This window comes from Aspergillus pseudodeflectus, assembly GCF_044049435.1.
Source record: "Aspergillus pseudodeflectus strain CBS 756.74 chromosome Unknown BJX68scaffold_9, whole genome shotgun sequence".
Taxonomy (NCBI): Eukaryota; Fungi; Ascomycota; class Eurotiomycetes; order Eurotiales; family Aspergillaceae; genus Aspergillus; species Aspergillus pseudodeflectus.
The window spans coordinates 414227-438313 of record NW_027263785.1 but is presented as its reverse complement, the minus strand read 5'-3'; the positions used below and the strand labels follow the sequence as shown (position 1 = coordinate 438313).

Here is a 24087-nt window from a genome sequence, read left to right as displayed (position 1 = left end):
GTAGTAGATATGGAATATGCATTTTTATGGTCGTATGCGTGCTGTTCACAGCAAACCCACCGACGAATAGTTAACTAGTCCTGCTTAATTAACCACCAAGCCGCAGCAGCGATCCCCAGACTCCAGCTCCCAGTCAGGATCCAGGCACCCACCCGGTCCCCTGTGGTAATAACCGGTAGTGTATCAGGTCCAATGTCGTCATCGCTCGACGTTTCCAGGTGATGTTCCTCAGCGCTGGGATTCGTGTCAATCGTCAACGTCGTTGTACCCGTCATGAGCATCAGATTAGACGTGATGCCGCCAAGGGCAGCCATCTGCACCTCCAGGCCCCTGATCCCATCGAAGGTGTCTTGGTACCAGCGCGACCCACACAGGTTCTCACTTCCATCTCCATCACACTGGCGGCCGATGGCCTGGGCAGATCCTTGAAGTTTCGCCATAATGGATTCCCGTGTCTGTGGGACAAGGATCGCCGTATACGCCATCCACATGGTGGTCCACCCCTTGAAGCAGAGCATATTCCGATTGCAGGTATGAAGTCTCTCGCAGGAGACCTCGGAGATGACATTCTCTCCATACTCCTCAGGGAAGAACTGCTTCTCCAGCCGGCCAAGGAGTCCCGTCGTGGCGTTGAGCCATTTCTCTTCACCAGTCTTGAGATGCATCCCGTTAGCATGTAAACAAGCAAATATCCGGGTTTAACGTGGGCCTCTCACCGAATTATACATAAACGCGCAGCCAGCAAGGTATGACCCGTAGTTATACGTCCACTGCATATGATCACTATCCGCACAATTATTATCCCCCGACGTCGAGTCCGCAACAAGCCAATCCTGGCCCGGCTGAATGAGCGGCGAATCAACCGACCAGTCCCAGATCTGCTCGGCGGACTTGAAGTACGTCTCGTTTTTCGTGAAGTGGCCTAGTCGAGCGGCTAGTTGGAAGAGTCCGCCATTTGAGATCGCGTTCCGCAGTGTGTTGCCTTCTTGCCACAGGTGGATCTGCCAGTTTATGCCCCCGTCGCACGAACTCGTGTCCCAGCGGTTTATCTGCATGTTGAAGACGGCTCGCGCGAGCGAGGTCCATGTGGGCTTTCCTGCGATCTCGGGGAACCCGGTTTCGGATGCTGTTATGGCTGCTAGACCCCAGAACATTTGGTCGTCGTTGCCCTGTTGCAGGCCGAATCAGCAACTCACCCCCGCCATCAAATTAATCACACCTCACCCCCTGACCAATAGACCCAGTTGAAGGGTGGACTCACCAACCACTGACTATAATTCGAATCGAAAAAATCGAAATTATCCCCCGCCTGAAACATGAGGTCATGCGATACAATGGAATTATATTGGCCATCGCCCGACGAGTGCCAATACTGGATAAGCGTCATGAACATCGCGCCGGCGATGTACCACGTGTCGGTGAGTTTTCCGGGAATTCCTTCCGTTTGGTTTTGCGCGTAGAATTCCATCATTGGGGCGGCGATGACTTTTCCGGCGGACTTTAGGGAGTCTTCATTTTCGAGATTAGCACACAGGGTAATATTGTCATGGGGGTAGGTTAATGTGGCGCCAATTGACCATCGCGGGATAGCCTAACGAGATGTAATTCATAGTTGAGAACGGTTGCATACCAGTTGATGTGATATCAATGGGGATGTCTGATGTGACCGGCCGCCCTTGGAGCAGGAGCCCCAGGGCAACCCCACCGACCGACCGCAGAGCCTCCCAGCGCATCGTGGCTCGAGCGAATCCCCGATCGCCAATTAGACGGCCGTTTCAGAATCAGATCGAAAACTACCCGGAGATTCCCGTCGTAGGGCTAGCTAGAAGGGTGAATGCAGACAGACGGGTTCCTGAGCACCACCGCACCAGACGTCGCAGGTTGAAAAAGGGTCTTCTGCTCTTATGACGTTCTGGAACATCCGACGCGACTAATTGCCTAACACGAGCACAGCCCCCTCAACTCGGAGCCCCATGCGCGGTGCGGGGAACGGCCGGACGGTTTCTCGAATTCTCAGCCAATCGAGGGGCAGTTCCCAGGGTTTAATCTCCCACTCGCCGAGAGAGGAGAGCGTGTTGGCGACATCTCTTAGCGATCTTGGCTCTCTCAGACAGGTTGGTTGGTTAGTGCTTACTGGGACGTCGTTGGCCCTAGGTAAGTTACATGTGAAGGGCAATTTAGATTGCATTAGGTAAGGGCTGGCACGGTTGACGTTAACCTCGGGATGATATTAGACAGCTATTAATACTCGAACAGGTAAGGTGCCATTTTGGGTTCGCTGGAGTCTGAGGGCTCGAACGAAGGGTCTCTTTGCTCCATTCCATCGCCCCATACGGAGTACTTGTGGATAACAGCCGCTACGAAATACACTACCCTAGTACCTCACTGGGTCCGAGGCTTGCTTCAAAGATATATCTACCTACCCAATAGCACCAGTGAGTCTCATAGAATGTCTTGATGGTTCATGATTTACAAATACTTCAAATGCTAGGGAAATCTTGTGGTGTGCCAGCAATATATATTCCACAAGAAACAGTCGGGAAGACGAACACTGTGCGCTCAGCCAGTTTGACGTGTACGAATCTTCGGAGGCCTCAAGTTCATGGATCCATCGATGCGACAGTATCCGGATGCAACATTCAAATCCTCTCCAAAGCTCAACCACTCATTGGAGGCACCCCAGAACCCTCCAGTAGCGTGTGGGGAGACGTCACGTGAACATCCCGGAATTCGGATTCCGGACCCCTCGCTCGAATTTTCGACCATCGCAATCAATCAGGCACAAAGGCAAATGGAGGTGATGACAGCAATGCCGCTTCAAAATGACGCCTCGACAGTCAACAGCACCAAAGCCGCCCAGAAAGCATGTCACCACGGCGTGCAATCCCTGCCGGGAGGGTAAAGTCAAATGCGACGGGATTACGCCCGCGTGCACGATCTGCAGAGCCAAAGGGAAGAAATGTACATATCGCTCGACTGATGATAAGCGGAAGTGAGTAGTGACTCTGGACTCTCCCAGTCATGATGGCGGAGGTTTTGAGGCGAATTACTAAGATGGTTCGAGGATACCACTTCGCATCACAATCGGCGTTCTTGCCCAGCGCATCAACCAGCTATCACGCTGTATCCAGGAGCAGGGACTGGAGGTTCCATCCATGAGTGAGCGGGACTTTAAGACAATGAAAGATGTCTTCGAGACGGTCGAACTGAAATTTGAGGATATCAATGGGACACGGAGGGCGACATCGCGGCCGGCGATAGATGCCAGTTACGCCGGCTTGGAAGCGGCTCTCGCGTCTCAGTCTCATGAGCTCCCCGAGACCGAGGTCATCGGGCTTCAGACACCGCAGCCAACTATCCGTGAACAGATGCTCAATGTTGGTGAGATGTTAGAACCGGTATCGTTGGGATTGAACGCAGCGCAGCCGATATCCCAGGGCACCGGGACGTCGGCCTCTACCGCGCCTGTCGGGAACAACATTTCCTCCCCAAATGTCGCCTCTGCCCTTCTTGAACTCGCTGATCCCAGCTGGCGACATCCTCCCCCAGTCGAACCACCGCATGAAGCTGCCCCCTTGGTCGGGACCAGCGACGAAGAAGAGGAAGACGAAGTGACGAACCAGCTCTCATGCCGCCTTGGAAAGCTGCAGGTCACACATGGAGGCCAACTACGATACTATGGATCCACATCGAACTTCACCTTGCTGGACGTGCTGGTTGAAGTTGCGCCGACATCTCCCGTTTCCATCACCAGGGGCACACAGGAGACTCTCGAAAATGCGGGCCTGGCTCTCGATGTGGATGAGCCTTTTGAGAAGCATTTACTGCAACTCTACTTCACCTGGCATGACCCCTGCATGCATGCCGTAAGCGAGGATGTGTTCTGGCGGTCCAGGGCTCAGAAGATGTACGAGGGGTTGGATACACCGTACTATTCGCGGGCATTGTCTGATGCAATGTGAGCCGATTTCCCCACCTTTTTCATCAGCTGAAAGTGCCAAATTAAGACCTGCGTGTAGGTGCGCTGTAGGTGCATCCTACGAATCTAAATACCACCCGGACCTTGTAACCTTCCCGCGTTCCCTCGCCGAGTTCTTCGGCGATCGAGCCAGACTATTAGTGGAATCCGACCTGGAGACTCCCTCCTTAGCTACTATCCAGTCTCTCGTCATACTAAGCGCCTACGAGGCGTCGTGTACAAGGGATACACGGGGGTGGTTGTATAGCGGTACGTCTCCAAAAACCATATACCGACAACAGATATGAAACTAACACAAGCAGGCATGGCAATGCGACTCGCCTTCGACCTTGGATTGCACCTAGACATGGCGCCCTATGTGGAACGAGGCACGATCCTCGGCGAGGATGCGGAGGCACGCCAGGTTACCTTCTGGGCTGCGTATATGAGTGAACAGTACGTTGATCTTGGACCCATTGACCACACAAACGTTCAACTGACAATGGAGATTCTGGGGCTACTACCTGGGCCGCCCAACGCGAAATACAACCGGTGGCATCACTGTCCCCAAGCCCGGTGGAATGCCGAATTGCCCCGTTCCGCCGTTGAAGTGGCAGCAATACGGCTCGCCATATCTGTCCAAGAACATGGCTAATCTGCCAAATCCGCTTGGCCTGGTTTGTTTCCAGTGGGTATCGTTGTATGAGGTTATGCTGCCGTTAACGGATGTTTTGTGAGTATCCAGGAAAAATCAGTCAATGGGAACAGGTAGCTGACAGGAATAGATACGGCAACTGCGAGATCTCCAAGCACCGACTGCAGGAGCTGACTTCCAATACTGTCGAGAACCTCAGGCGATGGAAAGAGAGCCTCCCACCAGAGCTCAAGATATACGACACCGCAGACTTCTTACAACCCCTGCCACACATCCTGGCCCTGCAGTAAGCGGACTCCCAGCCAAAATAAAAATGAACACTCCCTCTCCAGCCAACAGACTAACTCTAGCCCAAGCATGCAATACAACCAACTAATGATCCACTGCCACCGCCCCTACATCTCACGCCACCACATCCAACCGCAACCCCCGCAAGGCCCCGGCCACTTCCACGCGCGCAGCATGTGTCTCGAATCCGCGATCGGCATCGCGAAGCTCCTAACGATCTACGAACGGTACTACACCTTCCGACGCACGAATTTCCAAATCGTCTCTTTTATCTTCTCTGCAGCGCTCATACTCATATTTGCTGTCGTCCCTTCGTCGCGGCATACGGAGGGGGGAGCTGGAGGGGATCAGGAACTCCTCGTGCATTTGAGCACGTGCTTTCGCGCACTCGATGAGATGGGGAACCAGTTTGAAAGTGCGAAGAGGACGAGTACGTTGCTGAATACCTTGCAGCGCGAGTGGCAGGCAAGGAGGAGGAGCCGCGCGGCGAGAGGGGTGAAGAGGAAACTTGATGCGGTGCAGCACCTTACCGAGCACTCGGTGCTGGGCCAAGGGGTGCATCCGCAGTTTGAGAGTCCGGAGACGGGGCTTTGGGGTGGACTGGATGCGATAACAGATGGGCATGCGGCGTACGCGGTGGATTTTATTGAGCCCGATCTATGCAATATCCTGCTTAGTGAGGGGATACCGCGGTCGTTTATTTAGTCACGACAGCTTTGTCTGTATTAGATCCCCTGTCCGAGCTCTAAATGCTTTGCCATCCCGCACTCCTTGCATTCCTCCCGCCCAGGAATGCCAAATAGGCCTTGACCCGGCGAACGATCCCCTTGGGATCAAGCCCGAACCGCTCGTAGTTGCTCTCATTGGAGGCGGAGTACCCATACGAGGTCATGCCCACACTAGCCGTAACGTATCTTGCCCACGTAGTCGCCACATACTCCTCGACACTAACAATCGGCTTCCCATCAAGCAAAAACACACTCTCGCGATACTCCCTCGGCTGCTGATCAAACAGCCTAAAACTCGGACAGCTAACAACCCGACACATCAACCCACCCTCCTCTTCCGCACCCAACATCTTCGCGGCAGCAACAACGTGATGCAAACTGCTCCCACAGCCCACAAGGGTCAAATCCGCATCAGCGTGCTCAACAAGCACATACGCCCCCTTGGCAACAGCAAACCGATCGGTATTCGGTACGGGGCCGACGGGGTCCCGAGCAATCGAGAGCATCGTGGGGCTCGTGCGTGCCGCCTTGCTAAAGACGTACATCCAGGCGCCGATTGTTTCCTCGGCGTTGCAGGGCCGGATGTACGTGAGGTTTGGAGTTGCGCGGAAGAGGCTGTCGACTTCGACGGGTTGGTGGGTGGGGCCGTTTTGACCTTCAGCTGTAGTTTGAGGATTTATTAGTTTTTGTAGGTAGTGGCAGGGAGGAGTGAAATAGATGAAAAAAGTAGTACGTACCGAATGAGTCGTGGGTCGCGATGTGGACTGTGGGCAGGTGGCTCAGGGCTCCCATCCGCACGGCCGGGGCGGCCTGTTTTGTCTGTTAGCAATGGCCCAAGTCCAATAGCTCTGCGACACTGATGGCACCATATCATCGACGGGAAGGAGCACTGACATAGAGATAAAAGATCAAAAACGTCGCGGTAATAGGCAAGAACGTGCCTGGGCCATACGCCGCCAACCCATTCGAGATGGCAGCCATCGCGTGCTCACGGATACCGTACCGGATATAGCGACCCTGGAACCCCGCACTCGGCAGGAAAATGTCTGTCTCGGAGTAGAGGAACTTGTTCGACGTGACTAGGTCCGCCCCTCCGCCACAGAGCGCAGGACACGTCTCCCATAGTTTCTGTAAGACGAGTCCGTTGGCTTCGCGCGTTGCCATGCCCTTGAGCTGGTCAATGCTGAGGGTTGTTAAGAGGTCGGTAATTTGGCTGCTGTTGAGATCTCCGGCCCGACGTCGAGCAAACTGAGCTGCCTTCTCGGGGTATCGAGCCTCGTAGTCCTTGACGAGGCGATTCCATTCTTTTTCAAGGGCTTCGCCATGAGCTTTTCTTTCTCTGAAGAAGGCCAAACCCCGCTCCGCTGGTGAATGAGTAGTACTGGGATCCTGACCCGCCAACCTCTTCGAGGCAGCCACGCTGTCGACATCGAATGCGCCATGGTGAGCCTTGGCTGTTCCTTGAACTGTAGTGCCGACTCCGATGACTGTCCTGATGTTTACAAAAACAGGCTTCCCCTTGAGATTTTTCGTGTGTTCCAGCGCTGCGCGAATAGCCTGGACGTCATGGGACCCGTCGAGAACATCGAGAACAGCCCATCCAGAGGCACGCATCTTGGGATTGATATCCTCGTCGTTGATCCAGCTGAGGGGACCGTCGCATGTCACAGCATTGTTATCATAGATGAGGACGAGGTTGTCGAGGTGGAGGTGGCCGGCTAGGGAGATTGCTATACACGCATACCAGTCAGTAGGCCATCTTTTCCCCTAGGCTAAGGGACAAATAAAAGGGGTCATCAACATACCCTCCATCGCAACTCCCTCCATCAAACATCCGTCGCCAGTCATGCACCAGATTCGAGACTGCACAACCTCGAACCCGGGCTCATTGAATCTTGCACCTAGGTTCTTGGACGCAATCGCTAAACCTACGGCATTTGCAATTCCTTGGCCGAGGGGACCCGTTGTAACCTCGATGCCGGGACACTCGATCTCAGGGTGTCCGTGGGCAAGTGTGGTATATCCGTTTAGCTTCGCGTCGCCGTAGCCCTTGAGCTCATCCATCGTCCACGCATCATATCCCGTAAGATGATTCATTGCGTAGAGGAACATGGCGCAGTGGCCTGAGAACCACGAAGGAACAACACATAATCAGCAAGGGGCCTCCCGATATATATGAAGGTAATAGGAAGAGGAGTCTGTGGCCACGCACCATTCGACAGAACAAACCGATCACGGTCAAACCACTCCGGGTTCGACGGGTTGTATCTCATAATGTACTTCCAGAGCGCGACACCGATGGCGGCCATCCCAATTGCGGATCCGCCGTGACCTCCGCCATTCTGGTTGCAGATGTCGAAGATCAGGTTGCGGAGGGTTAACACGGCGAAGGCGTCGTTAGTTAGGGGTGGCTGCATCGTTGGAGACATGGTGATAGCTGGCCCATGTGCAATCCAAGGTAGCGCGAGAGTATTGCAGATTTAGGGTGAATGGATAGTCTTCCGGGTGATATATACCTCGGTGTGTCGACAGTCGTAGGCCGAGACGGCGGGATTGGTTTCGCGGGTGTGGGGTTTGCTTCGGTGCTGTTGGCGGAACATTTATTCACGGATTTGGGTATCCTTTCGGTCTGACCTTAGCCAACAGGGGCACAGCCAGGCCCTCGCGAACGTACGGTTAGCATACACTGCTATTATGTGCCGAAGGATGGAAGAGATCTGCGGGCCATGGGTCTTGCCCTTAGCATTCGGATAGAGTGATTGATTTCAGAACTTCTATTTAGAGTTATATTAGAGAGCACCGGTGACTATGAAGCTAAGCTACAGATTTACGACGGTTTTGATAACCAAATTCCCCTTCTCATCTTTTGTCTTCGCAGCCCTAGTATACGCCTCCGGGGTCGACTCGAGTCCAGCAAAGCGGTGCGTGATGAGCTTGCGCGCATCTGGCACAAGACCCTCACGAGCCATCGACGTCATGATCTCAATTGCCCGTGGATAGCAGTTGGCGTACCGCCATACGGCGACGATGTCGATCTCACGCCCGGTGAGCTCTGAGACGGGCAAGGTTTGAGTGGCGGTCCCCATGCCGATCAGGACGACTTTTCCACCGCTGTCGGTAGCCTGTTTACAAGAGTCAGTAATGGTTGAAGACATTCGGAGAAAGCAGGCTCACATAGATAGAGGCCTGTACACACGACTCGACCCCCGTACACTCCAGGACGGCATCAAACCTCCCAACCGGGCCACCAGCAGGCCACTCAAGCTTTCCAATGTCCTCCGCAACCCTCCTGGCAATAGCGAACTTCGCTTCGACCGTTTCCCCGCTCTTCGGCGTGACGACATACCCAACATCCGCAAACCCCTGCTTAACAGCAAAATCAACCCTGCCGCCATCAATATCCGCAATGACGACCTGACCCTCAAACTCGATCTTCGCCACAGCAGCAGAAAGCAGTCCCACGGCACCCGCACCAAAGACCAAGCATGTATCGCCTTTGGCCATCCTCGCCTTGCGGACCGCATGGATACACACGGAAAGCGGCTCAAGCAACGCGCCGTCGTCGAAGCTGAGTGACTCGGGCAGCTTATGGCACCACTTCGCGGGATGGTTCACGTATTCCTGCAACGTCCCCTGGAAGTGCGGGAACGAGGCGCCGCTACTTCGGAATCGGAGTTTCGGGCATACATTGTATTGGCCCCTGGCGCACTTGGTGCAGTCCGAGCACGCGACGCCGCTTTCGATCGCGACGTGGTCGCCGACGCGCAGGCCGTTTGCCTCGGCGATGTTTGAGCCTACTGCGACGATCTCGCCGGCGGCCTCGTGTCCGCCGCAGAGCGGTTCCTTGACCTGGATCGAGCCATTTCGGTTGTACGTGTAGTAATGCACGTCTGACCCGCAGAGTGTCGTCGAACGGATGGCGATCTGGACTTCGTCAGGCGCTGGTGCGGAGAGCGAGCGTTCTTCGAGAATGAGGGTCTTGGGGCCGTGCAGGTACTGCCCCTTGCTCGTGGATTGTGTGGACATGATTCCGTTGCTATGAAGAGTAAGAGCAGTGTAGCAGAGTGAGAGCAACGTCAACGGAAATACCTCCGACCAGGGGACCGGGGTTCGCCACAGAAATAAGGGGGCAACAGGGACCCAGGGATACCGGGCCCGAGAAACGAATCCCGGTGCGAATTGCATGGCAGCACCAACTCCAACGTAGGTCAGCACACTACCGGGAACGGGTATCCGTAGGAGACGTAGAAAGAGCTTTAAGAAACCTCGGTATTGGTTCTCATTTGCATATTCGCAGCAATTCTCCCCGTTCTCACAGAGAATCATACTCTGCACCATGGCCTCGGACTCTCCCAACGCAATCATCATCGGCGCCGGTCCCGGCGGAATCGCTCTGGCATATCGGCTGAGACATGAGCTGGGATTCGATGACTTTGTCGTGAGTATTCCCACCAAAATGGAACGTGGCGAGACTGACAAGTTAGATATACGACAAACTGGATGGTGTCGGTGGCACATGGAGATCGAACACGTATCCCGGCTGGTAAGCATTCCTTGGTAAATTCCAGAGAAGAAGCGCAATCTAACAGGCTTTCAGCGGCTGCGACCTCCCTTCGCACCTCTACTCCTTCAGCTTCAACCTAAACCCCAACTGGTCCAAGGAGCTCTGCGAGCAACCCGAGATCTTGCAATGCAAGACCCCCCATTCTGACTAACTCATGCCTCACCTACCTATGCATTGCCCGTTTCTCCTCTCTAACGACAAGTAGATATCGAAGACACAGTCGACAAATTCGACCTCCGCCGACACGTCATCACATCCGTCGAATGCACCGGTGCGGAATGGCTCGCCGAGGACAACAAATGGGCCGTCAGCTTCCACGATTTGCAGACGGGTCTCGATTTTGTGCGATACGCGAGTATCTTAGTCTCGGCCGTTGGGGCCATCTCGCTGCCGCGCGAGATCAAGTTCAAGGGGATGGAGCGGTTCAAGGGGCCGATTGTCCACACGGCGCGGTGGGATCACTCGGTTGATTATGATGGCAAGCGGATCGTATGTTGTCCCAGCTGTTTGTAGCAAGACTAGGAACGAACAGTACACGCTGACTCGAAGGTACAGGCTGTCATTGGAAATGGCTGTAGCGCCGCACAGGTTGTGCCAGCCCTAGCCGAAAAGGCCGCCTTGGTGCAGCAGTACGCTCGCAGTGCACAGTGGTATCACCCAAGAGTCCGTATATTAATTCTAACCTATTTCCCTCACTGGCGCTGAGCTTCACTCTAACCAACTATCGTGCAGCCAAACCACGTCTTTACGCGCGCCGAAAAGTTCGCATTCCGCTGGCTCCCACTCTGGCAGCGCTGGCTGCGTCTTCAGATTTTCATGAAGGCAGAAAATGAATCCGACACGTACTTCCCGACCCCCGACGGCGTGCGTGCGCGTCTTGAAGCGGAGAAGGAGTCGAGGAAGTATATCCAGAGCATGACGCCGGAGAAGTACTGGCCGTTTATTGTGCCCAACTTTCCGCTTGGTGCGTTTCCAAAAACACCTCCACTCAGTTACCAGGCATGTGCGAGCTAATGTGACTATAACAGGCTGCAAGCGCCGCATCTTCGACCCAGGCTACCTCGGCAGCCTGCACAAGTCCACTGTCGTCCTTCGAAACGAAGGGATCCAGGAGTTTACGGAAAAGGGCATCATGGGCGCCTCTGGCAAAGAGGACCAATTTGACATTATTGTCCTCGCAACAGGGTTCCAGGTCTCGCAGTTCCTTGCCCCGATGGAAATCAAGGGGAAGCGCGGAATCAGCCTGAACCAGCAGTGGGAGGAGTCTCGTGGCGCGCAAGCTTACTTCGGGACTTATGTGCATAACTTTCCGAATATGGCTATCATGTAAGTCACCCACAGTGTCGGGTTTCCTACCCTGTTGGCTCCGAGGAAAGGCCCCCTGGCCTAACGTGATCTATTCGCAGCTTCGGCCCAAATACCTTCCCAGCAAACAACTCGGCCCTCTTCGCCTGCGAAACCCAAGTCGTCTACGCCGTGAAGTCCCTCTTCATCCCGATCCTCGACCGGCGCACCCGCACCGTCGAGGTGAAACACTCTGCGGAAGAAAAACACACAAACAACATCCACTCGCAGCTCCAGCGCACCGTGTTTGCGGGCGACTGCTCGAATTGGTATATCGGCAAGTACGGCCGGAACGCAGCCTCGTGGCCGGCCAAGGCGGCCAGGTTCTGGCTCGCGACGTTTTTTCCGGATTGGAGTGCGTTTAGTTGGAGTGGGGGAAGTGCTTTCTGGCCTGTTTATGCGGTTAGGAGGTGGGCTACGGTGAATGTGACCTTTTGGAAGCTTTTGGTTGTTGCCGGGGTTGTTTATGCTGGGACTGTGGGGAGGGACAGTGGTGGTACTGTAGGTGGTTTGGTAGATGCTGTCAAGCTCGGCTTTGCTGGTCTGCGTGAGAAGGTTGCATTGCATTTTTAATGCTCTATTATTGTACAGCAAGGTGTGAATATTATCTTGAGCCCTAATAAGATTCCTTTTCTCGCTCAGCTTCAGTCCTCCCGCTGCTAAACAGGAGACACATTTGACCATAGCTTGATTCATACCTAGCTCAGCTCAATCTGACTCACTATGTACTGCTGGCTGGAGACTCGGCTTGATGCATGCCTCTAGACATTCGATATCGGACCTCTCCATACGGCCAGCTAGGTACTGTAACAAGTAATCTAACGCTGGATTGTCCAATAGGTTAGAGCAAACGTATCTCAGGCCAGAATTCACCGAGGAATCGCCATACCCAGACACGCTCGTTGGCTTTACAGTACATTGGTGGAATTGCCTAATGTTCCCGCTTACCGGGGTGAGAAGGCTGGCCTGCGCGTTGAAAAGCATCGAGAGGGAATATTGGACTCGTGAAAAAGTAACACAGTTTGGGATCATTCCGAGGCAGACTGACTACTATAGCAGTTCTCCTCCAACTGAGGAGTCAACCCTTCGCAGATGGCGGATTGGACTCCTCCGGGATTCAGAACCCCCTCTACCGGAAACCGTTGTCCGCACCCCACGTCTACACCTCTCAAACCCAGCATATTTCAGGGCCCCTCAATCGCTCAGATCCCCATACGACGGCCGCAGCCCAAAAGTACTCCTCAATCCAGCGCACCAACTATGTCCGCTAAACTCAACATCGCCGTCGTCGGCATCGGCCGCATGGGCCAGCGCCACGTTTTGAACTTACACCACCACGTCCCCCGCGCCCGTCTCGTCGCCGTGTGCTCGCCCGCACCGCACGAAATCGCATGGGCGATGGAGAACCTCAAGCCAGACGGCGTGCAGGTGTTTGCGGACTATGACGAGATGATTAAGATGCCGGGATTACAGGCTGTGGTCATTGCGTCGTCGACGCACCTGCATGTCCCGCATACCCTTGCGGCGCTCGAGAAGGGGATCCATGTTCTTTGTGAGAAGCCGATTACGACGGATGTTGAGGCGGTATATTCTCTGGGCTGAAGAGCACCGCAAAGTGCCGCGAGAAGAGCAATATCTGACTGATTATCCATAGCTCAAAAGCATCATAGCCGAGAAAGCCAAAACACCTGAAACGAAGCTAATGGTTGGATTCGTACGCCGCTTCGACAGAAACTACGCAGACGCCCTCGCAAAAGTCAAGGCTGGAGTAATCGGCGAACCGCTGGTTATTCGCTCGCAGGGGACCGAGAAGCTCGATAAGACTGGGTACTTTATCGAGTACGCGCGGGTCAGCGGCGGGATCTTCCTCGACACTGTCATCCACGACATCGACCTGACACTCTCCTTCTTCGGCGACGACAGCCAGCCCAAGTCGTGCTACGCGGCAGGGATCGTCTCGCACCACCATGAGATGAACGAGTGGGGCGACGCGGATAACGCCGTGGGTGTTGTTGAATTCTGGGGCGGGCGCATTGCGCACTATTACCATTCCCGAACGACAATGCACGGGTACGATAACTGTACGGAGATTGTGGGGCGAGATGGGAAGATTGGGATTGGGTTGGTACCGACTGTGAACAAGGTGCAGGTTTCGGGCAAGGAGGGGATTGTGCAGGAGGTGTTTCCGAGCTGGATTGATCAGTACAAGGATGCGTTTATTACGGAGATGGAGGCGTTTACGGACGCTGTCCTCGAGGGGAGGGAGATGCCGCTGAAGCTGGAGGCTGCGTTGACCGGGTTGAAGATTGCAGAGGCGTTGCAGGAGAGCTTGAACAGTGGGAATAAGGTGGAGTTTGATGAGCGAGGGGAGAGGAAGTAGAAGGCATCATCAGATAATATATGTGTAATGCACTTCCTAGCACAGACGTTTACAGAGTTGACTTGAAGTTGCCCGAGGAGACACCCATTCCACCATCGACTACAAGGTCCAATCCAGTTACATACGAAGACCCATCACCAAGCAGAAACAGTGCTGCCTCTTTCAGATCTTCAGGAGTCCCTACGCGGCCCATCGGCGGTGCCTCGTTGAAAATGCGGTTCAGATCAGGGCGTCGGGCGGCGATGCTCAGATTCATGGTCGTGGCAATATACCTAGTTCGTCAGTCTATCAATCGAAATTGGTGGGTTAACCAGCAGACCATACCCGGGAGAAATTGTATTGACTCGAATCCCATCAGGCGCGAGCTCGTGAGCTAGGTTTCGAGCAAAGGACAACACGAAGCCCTTGCTTCCCGCATAGCCAGTGAGCTGGTGACCCGGGGAAACATGCTGTGCTGTCTGGGAACAGATCATGACTACGCTGCCTCTGATGCCTTGTTCCTTCATATATCGGACAGCGTGCTGAACGGCGAAAAATGTGCCCATTTCCTGGAGCGGTCAGCGTACTGACTTGGCCGGCAGAGACCATTGAAGACATACATTAACGGCTTGCTGTCGCTGGACATCTTCCCAGGTATGCTCCAGGAAGGATTTGTCAATACAGATGCCGGCCGCGGTGATGCTGGTGGTGGAACCAGTCAGTGGTAATCTCAAGGAGGTATATTTCAACTGGCACCTGGCACTCACATCCCATCGACACGCTTTAGGTCTCGGAGTATGCCTCCGAAGGCCGTTGTAAGTAGGTCTTTGTCAGTAACATCGCAGCTGCTACACGTCAGGAGCAAGTTCACCAAGTCTAACCAACTGTGGTTCTTACCTGTAGTACAATAACCGTCCAGAAGACTCAGCTTGGCAAGAGATAAACTCTTTGTCAGGCGTCGCAAGGATATCGGTTACGGCGACAGTAGCCCCCGCTTCAATACATCCTCTAGCAAGAGCCAGGCCGATTCCGCGGCCCCCTCCTACAGTGATATTAGCTTTGTTCGCAGTCATGGAACAGTGTTAGACTGGTTTGGTGAAGCCATTATACCTGTAACAATAATGACTCGATCAGCCAGGCTGACGAGGGAATTGACGGATTCAGGCATGTTTGGGGGCAAAAGATGACAGGTGAACGACTAGAAGACTAGATATGCTAACACAGAGGGGAGTGTATTTAATGAAGATATTTGAAATGGCAGTGTTCCGGATCTCGAATCCCGCAATGGATTCCGGGGGCGAGGTCTGTTTCCCATGAGGCTACCCCAATGGATCCGAGCTCAGACAGCCACCACAAGATCGATAGGACCCGACCCCATGGGGTAGGGGGTACCCCCGGAACTATAAAAACCACCTTCTATCCTTGTTCTTCAAACTGTAACTCATATCAAACGTTCTTGTTTTCCATATAAAGCAACCATGGGCCTAGGAACACTCGAAGGGAACCGGCTCGTTGCCGCCGTGACCTTTGCCACAGGCAGCGGCTTCCTTCTCTTTGGCTACGATCAGGGAGTCTTTGGGGGTTTGATCGAGAACCGCAGTTTCAGAGAGACCTTTAGCAATCCAAGCTCTGTCATGATCGGGCAGATTACAGCCACCTACGATCTGGGGTGCTTCTTCGGCGCTATAGCCTGCACGACCCTGGGTGACCACTTTGGTCGGCGTGTGTCTATCGCCCTGGGATGTATCATCCTGACGGTGGGCGCCGTGCTCCAAACAGCCTCGTACCACTCCGCTCAGATGATTATCGGGCGCTTCATTGCCGGGTTGGGAAACGGCATTAACACCACCGCCATCCCCGTCTGGCAATCCGAGATGTCCAAACCCAGCCACCGCGGCCGCCTGATCGTCCTCCAACTGGCCCTCAACCAAGTGGGCAATGTCACCGCCCAATGGCTGAACTTTGGCCTGGGCTTCATAGACCACCACAGCGTCTCATGGCGCTTCCCGCTCGCCTTCCAGATTTTCTATGCTGTCCTGGCAGCCTCCGCCCTCCCCTGGCTCCCCGACTCCCCCCGCTGGCTCATCCAACGCAACCGCGACGCCGAAGCCCGAATCGTCCTCGCTCGCCTGCACAACAAGGGTAGTACTCCGGACGACCCCGAAATTACCGCCCTCCACCAAGCAACAGTCCAAGCCGTCCACCACGAACTCGAGCTCTCCACAACCCTAACCTGGCGCGCCCTCCTGACAAGGGATCGCCTACACACAAGCCGCCGCGTCTTGCTCGGCGCAGGCACACAGTTCATGCAACAGTGGGGCGGCATCAACGCGATCGTCTACTACCTCCCCGTCACCTTTGCCTCACTACACGTCTCCCGCACAATGTCCCTCATCCTCTCCTGCTGCAACGCCATGAACCTCCTCTTCTCAACCTGCGCGGGCGCAGCCGTCATTGACTCGCTCGGCCGTAAGAAACTCATGCTGCTTGGCGCACTGGGACAGGGCATCTGCTTCGCGCTCGTCGCGGGCTCACTCGGGGCTGGGACAGAAGCCTGGTCCAAAGTAGCCATCGCGTTCGTCTTTGTGTTCTTTACCATCTTCGGTCTCAGCTGGATCGCTATACCGTGGATGTATCCGGCGGAAGTGAACACGCAGCAGTGGCGGAATCGCGGCGCCGGGATTGCGACGGCGACGAATTGGATCTGTAACTATGCGGTTGTGCTCGCGACGCCTGTGGCTATTGAGCAAATTGCGTGGCGGTATTATCTTGTCTATGCGGCGCTGAACCTTGTGTTTGTGGGTGTTGTTTTGGTGTTTTATGTTGAGACGGCGGGGTTGTCGTTGGAGGGGGTTGATGAGTTGTTTGAGAAGATGGGTGGCTCTAACCTGGGTATTGGACAGGTGGAGCTGGAGGATCTCGGTGAGCAGCCTCATAAGCAGGACAAGGAGGGGAGCTCAAGTGAGTGGGTGGAGAGTGGGAAGGTGTGAGGTGTGATGGAGCAGGATGGCCCTAAGCGAGCACTCAGCCTTGGATGCAATGTTCGGTCTAGAGGTGTGGATAGCATGCGATCAGAACCCTCCATCATAGCGAACATGTTGTGAGGCCTCGAAATTCTTGAGTAATTTGCTGCTTTAGCGTCGGAGATGCTCTACGTCGTCAATGTCAACACTCGAAATACATGCTCATTTGTAAACCAATATGAAACTAGCTTTCGTCGACTCAAAGTCATCTCTACGCAGATGAAGCAGGACCTGGAATCAACCGCGCCTGAACCATACGCTCAAAGGCGACCTTGTACCCCTCCACTGTATCAATCCACCCATTAAACCCAACCCCCTTGAGCCTCTCAAGCGAGTACTCGCGACCAAAATCAAAGTCAACTAGCATAAAATGCGTATGTCCCCAATTCTGCTTCTCCAGCATCCCCTCCCTCAAACCGAACCGGCCAACAAGCGCACCCCACTCCTTCACATGTCTCTTGATAAACGCCTCCATAGTCTCCTTTTGACTATCTCCCTCTTCCAGCGGCGCAACGCCCACAAGCCCAAACCACTCACAGATCCGTGGCCAGACACCCTCCCAACTAACCACCTCCCCATCCGCGGCATTAAACACACTCCCATCGCCACACTTGTCCCGATTCACCGCAACATAAATCTCAGCCTTGGAGAGCACATCCTGAAACGTATCGGAATGCGTCGAAGTCCAGCCCCTGTTCCTGCCGGGAAACGGACACGCCGCACCTACCCCATACACCTCACGCCACAGCGAGAGATAAAACGCAATTCCCTGCGCCATATTCATCGCATTACTCCCCGGCGCAAAGCCCACGATTCCATCCGGCCGGATCTCCGAAAACGTCCACTTTGCCTCTTTGCTAAGCTCTGCAAGCAGGTCGTACTGCGTGTAGTAGAAGATCTTGCTCGCGTACGGTTCTGGGATGCGTGGGAGGCCTTCGTGCAGTGGTGGAGTTATCGCGACGGAGTCTGGGAACTCGAGGCCGTAGCCCTTGCCGCCTGTTTGGAGGATGATGGTTTGGAGGTCTGGGGAGAGGGATGTTATTGCGGACACGGCGGTGTGTAGGAGGGCGGTGTTGACGGTGCGCAGGGAGGCGTGGTCGGGGGTTTGGATGTAGGCTGTTTTGGTTACGAGCGTCAGCGATGCGATGCATCCATGGGGAACTTGCGTCATAAAGGAAGTATAGATTGCTGCAAATCAGTTAAAAGATGCACAGGGATCCATGGTCGTACCGCAGAAGAACACAATATCCACCGTCCGGATCGCGTCAACCCTTCCCAGCTCGCGTATGACAGTCTCGGGTGGCGCGGTAAGGTCAATGCCCGAAACAATGTTCAGCCGCGCATCGTCCGGCAAGAAGAGGTCTTCCTTGTTGGCGGGCCGATTACACAGCCCCGTAATACGGCGAAAGGATGTTGGCGAGGGGTAGGAGAGGCATTGCTTCATGAGCGACCAGCCAGAGATGCCGGTGGCGCCGAAGATTAGAGCATGTTTCCCTTCTGACATGATGTTTCCGATTGTAGATTCTGTCTTTTGAAGCCACTTTGTTGATTTCTGATTTCCTTCTGATTCGGTGGCCTCCGGCCTCATAAATACGATTTCCGTCATATCAGGTCAGTCTACTATGGAGCCGGGATTCATATCGCGGCTTGGTAAGCGCAGGGCCCACGTAGCAAGTTTACTCACGACCAACAATTGGCAGCCGATGTAATTGGACATTTGAAGATAATCAGACCTTTAATGCGCAATCTACCATCTGATCCCGCTGCATCTTGTGTTGTGCATACTGGGCCCTGGCTTGGCTTATTGGCGCATTGACCACGGTAATAATAAACCCTGACCCCCCATAATACTTCGAGGTGAGGAGTAAACATTAGTGCAATGGTTATTCCGATGGTACAGCTACCGGGTGGATCATAACGGAGAGTATATATACTTTCCCTTTCCTAATACCTTCCTGCTGTTTCAAATGTCGTACTCGTTGACAGACTATATATATCTGGCTTTCTCGTTGACAGTCCTGGTGATGTTTCTATATAAACTGACTCTGACCGTAATCTGATCACCATGTTTTAGTCTTGGTGGATTATTTCTTCCAAATAATTTTAGCACACGGTAGAATATCTCGCGCAAACGAGTCTTGGACCAGAATCCATGGGTTGATTCTGCCAGTGGGGAGCGAGCATCTGAGCCCCGTCAACTGCGCTTATCTTATAGCCGCGCCAAGCATCACCATATAAATAGCTCGTATTCCTGCCATCTCATCCTCAAAACATCCATCTCACGCCAGACATTTCTATCCTTTCCCGGTTGGATCCATCAGATCCAAAGTACTCAAAGTGTCTGCGATATCCTAAGCATACTTGTTCAAAACCATGCCAGCCAGGCGAGGACGATTGCGGGCGGAGACCGCGGCGACTAGTTGCTTAGACCCCCTCGGCCGCCTCAACCATGACGTGGTCCACATGATCCTCTTGTACCTCGCTATTGATGATATTCTCCGCCTTGAGGTAGTTAGTCGGGCCTGGAGAGACCTGGTCCGGGAATGGATGAGGAGGTTCGGGACTCGATATCTCATCCAGCCTACGTGGTACCCGGGTGGTCTGGCTGAGCCGATGAAGCCACTGCCCTATGAAGAGCTCAGAAATCATGGTGCGTACTCAGTCAAGTACCTTGGCTAATATCTCCATTGTAACTGTTATTGATGAATTCAAGCGCGCACGATCCACCGAACGCAAACTGGCCTTCTATCCTCTGCGCACAATTTCGAGGATATGGCATTCTTTGCCGTCGGGGCGCAGTATGCGGTTTGGGTGTCAAGGTCGGATGCTAGCAGTAGTCAGAGGCACCGTCACGCAAATTACGAGATGCCTAGTGACATTATATCCTGGCGGTCGATGGCAGCCGGTCGGCCGCAAATGGCCGTCAAGGCGGCGAGGTTGTGGAGGGTCGGTAGTGAGGGAGTAACTGTCGGAAGTCTGCTTGTGAACGAAGAGGGTATCCTGTTTGTTAGTCTAAAGTACGGGCACCCCCATTTGAAAGGGGAGAGGTAAGTCGCAGGTTCGAATCTCGGTGATCAAATCGCAGCCAAGGTGACTGACTACCAAGATAGAGATATCGTGTATTCCCTGGCCACCAACAAAATCATCTGGTCTCGAGATCGCGACATACGTCGTGCCGAGGCCTTTATGCCATTCGCCATAGGAGTATCGAATATCTACGCCGCGAGCTGGGATCCCGCTGAAGAGCGCTACATGCTTGTAGCCGAAGACTTTCGACGGAAAAAGCGGCGCTATGCATCAGCTGGCCTCCCATCGAACTGGCCATTTGCGTACGACCATTTCCACGACTTCCAGAGCTATGGCATGGAGTTTGCAAAAGTGGCCAGAATCTCTGATGAAGAAGAGCTCATCTTGCAGCTAAAGCAGACCGGGGATAGCAGCTCCCGCGAAATCGAGATTATTCGGGGCACTGATGGTACGCTGGTGGGACGCGTTCCATGTACTAGGAGAGATTTGCACTGCGCCATGTCTCACCCGCCAACAGGCCACATTGCCTTTACAACACCGACCTGGCGGTTGCCGGAGAATGTAGAAAACGCGCTTGAAGCGTTTGGTCGGTACCAAGTCTTTATCACGCGACGATTCAGTAACCATTGCGAAGTTGGGTTGCAGCTGCTATCTGTAGACGTGGTGCTGGTTCCCAGAGACTGGCTAATTCGACCCAACTATCGCCTGGAATCGCTCGTGGTCATCGACCCGTTTCACCGGACGGCATTTATATCATCAGCTCGAAAGCCAAAGGAGGAGCATTCGAACTCTGGGTGGACACTCTTCAGTTGTCCCCTTGTTCTGACGGAAGATTCAGGCTTATGTGCCGCTGCCATGGCGGCAATCCCCCATGCGTTGGCGGGCTCCAAGGGTATCGAAGACCCAAATGTGGTGAGCCAATGTTATATTCTCGCCGAGGGAACTAAGATCACCTTGCCCGCGAAGCCGAAGAAGGGGCGCGACAAAAGAGAAGCATTGGAGTTGCCACATCCCATGGGCAATTGGCATGGCCGGGTAGCGGGGGGTCAAGTCTCATTGTTTCTGGAGGAGGAACATTATGTTCTGAACTTTGTTTAGCAATGGTATGTTTGTGAGAGGCACCATCAAGGTCAGTATAATCGAAGGTATCTTGAATTAGGCAGTGAAGACTTGCCAGTTGCATCGTGGGTTGTCGCTGGACTCGATGAAGTTAAGAAGAGCTGGTGTGCGCTGTTTCTAGAGTGGACCAATAAACATCAGACCTTAATGGGGCTGCCAAAAATGCATCCCTAGTATATCTTTTGTCTCCGACCAATCGCTCTTCCGGGTTCTATTTCCGGTTTCCAGGACTTTCCACGCCAAGTGAAAGGGGTGATTGGTATTGCCGGACAACAAACAACTCAAATGGCCTAACAAGAAAGATTGAAGGACCGTAAGTCCCAGGGAAAGGGTAGTAGCTTGGTGAGGGTTGGTCGCGACAAGCCATCGGGTTGCTCATCAGGGATGAAGCGGGCGTGGGAGCGAGTTCTTGCACTTCCTTGGACACCAGCGATCAGGTTCGTCCTGGCGAGTGCAATAAAAAGTGACCATCAAAAGGAACCATCCAACCAACCCCTAAAAACCCTAAACGCGCCACTGGCATGGTGAAATCTGGCCCTACATTGCAGCGGTATGCGCCATTTGCCGGACGCAAGGGGGCCGGCCACATTCTGTCGGCCGTCGACGCGCGAATCATACCCGCGTGATCCATTTTACCATCAGTGTAACTTGGCAGGGAACGACGAGCCCTGTTTTTGAACCGCGTACAACCCCCCGGTGTCAGAGGGAGTGCCACCATTATGGGCTGCCATGCATCGCGCCCAAGTCGAAAAAGTGACGGTAGCGATGCACCACCAAAACAAGAGCCGGCAGACGTGCTATGGCAGGAACCGCGAAAAGTCGCGCCTACCGTAATGGAGCCATATGACTCGAGGCCCCTGCTGAACTCTACCGAACCTAATAGTATGGATCCCGCTTCATGGCCAACTTCCCAGGCACAGCTGACGCGCCACAGATTCCTCCTTGAATAGTGGCACAGCCTTTGTATCCTTGTCCACTGGCGAACGCAGAGAGCCTACTGTCAGGACATTGCCCGCGTTCAGCTTCGTCAATGGTGGGCTGATGGGCCCGTCAAGCCCTCCGGCCTTGGAATCGGCGCAACCCAGCGCCAAAGGGCCGGCGTACCTCAATACCCTCGCGATACGCGCATATCGATGTGAACGAGACCTGTAGGTATTCTCTCTGCTTCCTGCTGCTTCATTGCGTACAATCCTAACTGTATTCCAGGATTAACGCCTACTACATTTACATCCATCCCTACCTGCCACTACTTCCGCCACCCACGTTCCCACAGTATGAGGACTGTTTCGCCGAGGTCGCGCCAATCTCTTATGAGGCCGACCAATCAATCCTACCATTTTGGCCAGAATCCCCGCTCGCGCTCGCTATATCAGCACTCCTCGTCCTGATCCCACTCCCCAAAGACCCAGATCCACTGTCAGAATCAGCCACAATCATCCGCCGGTCATTTGCGCAACTCTACGTGCGATCAGCCGAACACGCACTCGAGAGCAATAGCGACCACCACAGAAATACCCATATCTCATCTTACGCCTCTACATATACCTTCCACCCCTCCAGTCTGCTACATCCGAATATCTTTGCAAACCTTGAGCCGATTCTCGCCCTCCTCGTGTTGACTGTGTACGATTATTGCCAGAGCGGAAACAGGAAGCAGATGCGCTCGCGAGCCCACCAAGCTCTGACTGCGGCCATGGACTTGTCCCTCCACGCTCTGAGCGCAGACGCTGTGGACGCTCAGAGGCGGGCATGGTGGATGACTGTGAGTGTTGTCATTCCTGCCACAATTTCGCTTACCTGACTGGACGACAGATGTACCTCGCCTCTCAAGCATCGATAACGAATCACTCAGTATGCGCCCCTCGCAGTAACTGGCATTTCATTAGCTTTTATTAACACGATGTAGGCACCAATCATGTTGATACATGATGTTCGCATCACAACGCCATATCCGGAGTTCTGCAATCGGCGCGAGGTACGTTCTTTTACCTTTACCTATTCCTATTTGCTCCATGCATATACCAAGTCTCACCTAACACCTCTAGACCTGGGAGCTTCTAATGGAAGCGCAAAACGCCCTGATGCGAGTTGGAACAATAGCGAAAGAACTATCGAAGAAACGTAACAGGACGAATCTATCGCGGACGACAGCCGACGATATCCGGCGACTCGACTCGACTGTTCTAGCCCTGGGAGCCAAATTGGATACTTCAAGCTATTCCGTCGAGAATGAGGGCGCCGAAGCATCCGCTGCACGGAACTTGTGGATGATTTCTCTGCTCTTTGTTCATACGTACGTTGTTTCTCAGCAAAGGCCATGGCAATAGTTTTACTAACTCCTGCTTCTCCAGCGCCCGCATCAAACTTCATCGCTTCATTGCCTTTGGCGACTCTCCACTCCTCCTAGAAAAAACCAGCGACCTCCGAACCGCCACCCTCAGCAACTTCAGCACCACATCTCCGACACCATCACAGCCCTGGACGTTAGACGTCGATTCCAGCTTCCCTTTCACCGCACAAGAGTCCACCGACATATGCCTCCGCTCCGCCCTCGTCCTCTCCCGAACGATCCGCAACCTCCCCCCGCCAAAACCACATTACTCCGACGGACCATCCACCTCAATGATATCAGCAAACCACACCGAAAATCCCGTCGCAAGCCTCACAGGGTCACATGTATACCCTCGGTCCCTCCCCTACCTCTCCTGCTGCACAATGCAAAGCTGCTATGTCCTCTCGATGCTCCTGCGCCGGCTCCGGTCATGTCTATGTACGCGCGACCTCTCGGCATGCTACTACTTACTACGCTGTGCGCAACCGGGAACGGAGATCCAAGATGCCGAGCGCGCCATTGAGGAGATGCGGAATGGCATTGGCTCGCTGTATGCGGCGCTCAAGGCTGATAGCGTGTTTGAGGGCGTGGTGGATATGGCGAGGGATGTGGAGAGTATTTATACAGCGTATTTCCCGGGGGCGGGTGGGAGTAATATATCTATTTAATGATAATTGTACTTTATCTACG

The 24087-nt window shown here is 54.0% G+C and overlaps 11 protein-coding genes across 11 annotated transcripts; 6 read left to right on the top strand and 5 right to left on the bottom strand.

Moving 5' to 3' along the window:
* Positions 1-74: 74 nt before the first annotated feature.
* On the bottom strand, positions 75-1733 carry BJX68DRAFT_280005 (glycoside hydrolase family 76 protein; the record flags this gene model as incomplete). Its single annotated transcript, XM_071048843.1, has 4 exons — positions 75-653; positions 717-1169; positions 1262-1509; positions 1631-1733. 4 exons carry the CDS (start codon positions 1731-1733, stop codon positions 75-77), a joined length of 1383 nt encoding a protein of 460 aa, XP_070902095.1.
* A 1089-nt stretch (positions 1734-2822) lies between these two features.
* On the top strand, positions 2823-5606 carry BJX68DRAFT_280004 (transcription factor domain-containing protein; the record flags this gene model as incomplete). Its single annotated transcript, XM_071048842.1, has 7 exons — positions 2823-2992; positions 3065-3958; positions 4020-4228; positions 4282-4414; positions 4467-4691; positions 4744-4899; positions 4970-5606. The coding sequence occupies 7 exons, from the start codon at positions 2823-2825 to the stop codon at positions 5604-5606; spliced, it is 2424 nt and encodes an 807-aa protein (XP_070902094.1).
* Positions 5607-5646: 40 nt separating this feature from the next.
* Positions 5647-8058, bottom strand: BJX68DRAFT_253601 (Transketolase, thiamine diphosphate binding domain-containing protein; the record flags this gene model as incomplete). Its single annotated transcript, XM_071042736.1, has 5 exons — positions 5647-6290; positions 6367-6439; positions 6524-7359; positions 7435-7752; positions 7842-8058. 5 exons carry the CDS (start codon positions 8056-8058, stop codon positions 5647-5649), a joined length of 2088 nt encoding a protein of 695 aa, XP_070902093.1.
* Positions 8059-8448: 390 nt separating this feature from the next.
* On the bottom strand, positions 8449-9655 carry BJX68DRAFT_264039 (NAD(P)-dependent alcohol dehydrogenase; the record flags this gene model as incomplete). The annotated part of the gene is made up of 2 exons (XM_071044856.1): positions 8449-8751; positions 8804-9655. The coding sequence occupies 2 exons, from the start codon at positions 9653-9655 to the stop codon at positions 8449-8451; spliced, it is 1155 nt and encodes a 384-aa protein (XP_070902092.1).
* A 310-nt stretch (positions 9656-9965) lies between these two features.
* BJX68DRAFT_253599 (flavin-containing monooxygenase) lies at positions 9966-12200 on the top strand (the record flags this gene model as incomplete). Its single annotated transcript, XM_071042735.1, has 9 exons — positions 9966-10067; positions 10114-10172; positions 10227-10321; positions 10399-10682; positions 10749-10856; positions 10926-11157; positions 11222-11519; positions 11600-12038; positions 12129-12200. The coding sequence occupies 9 exons, from the start codon at positions 9966-9968 to the stop codon at positions 12198-12200; spliced, it is 1689 nt and encodes a 562-aa protein (XP_070902091.1).
* Positions 12201-12797: 597 nt separating this feature from the next.
* BJX68DRAFT_253598 (uncharacterized protein) lies at positions 12798-13917 on the top strand (the record flags this gene model as incomplete). Its single annotated transcript, XM_071042734.1, has 2 exons — positions 12798-13121; positions 13192-13917. 2 exons carry the CDS (start codon positions 12798-12800, stop codon positions 13915-13917), a joined length of 1050 nt encoding a protein of 349 aa, XP_070902090.1.
* Positions 13918-13966: 49 nt separating this feature from the next.
* BJX68DRAFT_264036 (SDR family NAD(P)-dependent oxidoreductase) lies at positions 13967-15064 on the bottom strand (the record flags this gene model as incomplete). The annotated part of the gene is made up of 6 exons (XM_071044855.1): positions 13967-14189; positions 14242-14465; positions 14517-14598; positions 14664-14741; positions 14794-14938; positions 15007-15064. 6 exons carry the CDS (start codon positions 15062-15064, stop codon positions 13967-13969), a joined length of 810 nt encoding a protein of 269 aa, XP_070902089.1.
* A 310-nt stretch (positions 15065-15374) lies between these two features.
* On the top strand, positions 15375-16886 carry BJX68DRAFT_253597 (sugar porter family MFS transporter; the record flags this gene model as incomplete). The annotated part of the gene is made up of 1 exon (XM_071042733.1): positions 15375-16886. One exon carries the CDS (start codon positions 15375-15377, stop codon positions 16884-16886), a length of 1512 nt encoding a protein of 503 aa, XP_070902088.1.
* A 244-nt stretch (positions 16887-17130) lies between these two features.
* BJX68DRAFT_264034 (SDR family oxidoreductase) lies at positions 17131-18423 on the bottom strand (the record flags this gene model as incomplete). The annotated part of the gene is made up of 2 exons (XM_071044854.1): positions 17131-18035; positions 18150-18423. The coding sequence occupies 2 exons, from the start codon at positions 18421-18423 to the stop codon at positions 17131-17133; spliced, it is 1179 nt and encodes a 392-aa protein (XP_070902087.1).
* An 869-nt stretch (positions 18424-19292) lies between these two features.
* Positions 19293-21044, top strand: BJX68DRAFT_264033 (F-box protein; the record flags this gene model as incomplete). Its single annotated transcript, XM_071044853.1, has 4 exons — positions 19293-19569; positions 19633-19966; positions 20030-20394; positions 20464-21044. The coding sequence occupies 4 exons, from the start codon at positions 19293-19295 to the stop codon at positions 21042-21044; spliced, it is 1557 nt and encodes a 518-aa protein (XP_070902086.1).
* A 740-nt stretch (positions 21045-21784) lies between these two features.
* On the top strand, positions 21785-24065 carry BJX68DRAFT_264032 (fungal specific transcription factor domain-containing protein; the record flags this gene model as incomplete). The annotated part of the gene is made up of 7 exons (XM_071044852.1): positions 21785-21947; positions 22000-22213; positions 22272-22827; positions 22878-22916; positions 22972-23040; positions 23111-23358; positions 23417-24065. The coding sequence occupies 7 exons, from the start codon at positions 21785-21787 to the stop codon at positions 24063-24065; spliced, it is 1938 nt and encodes a 645-aa protein (XP_070902085.1).
* Positions 24066-24087: the final 22 nt, after the last annotated feature.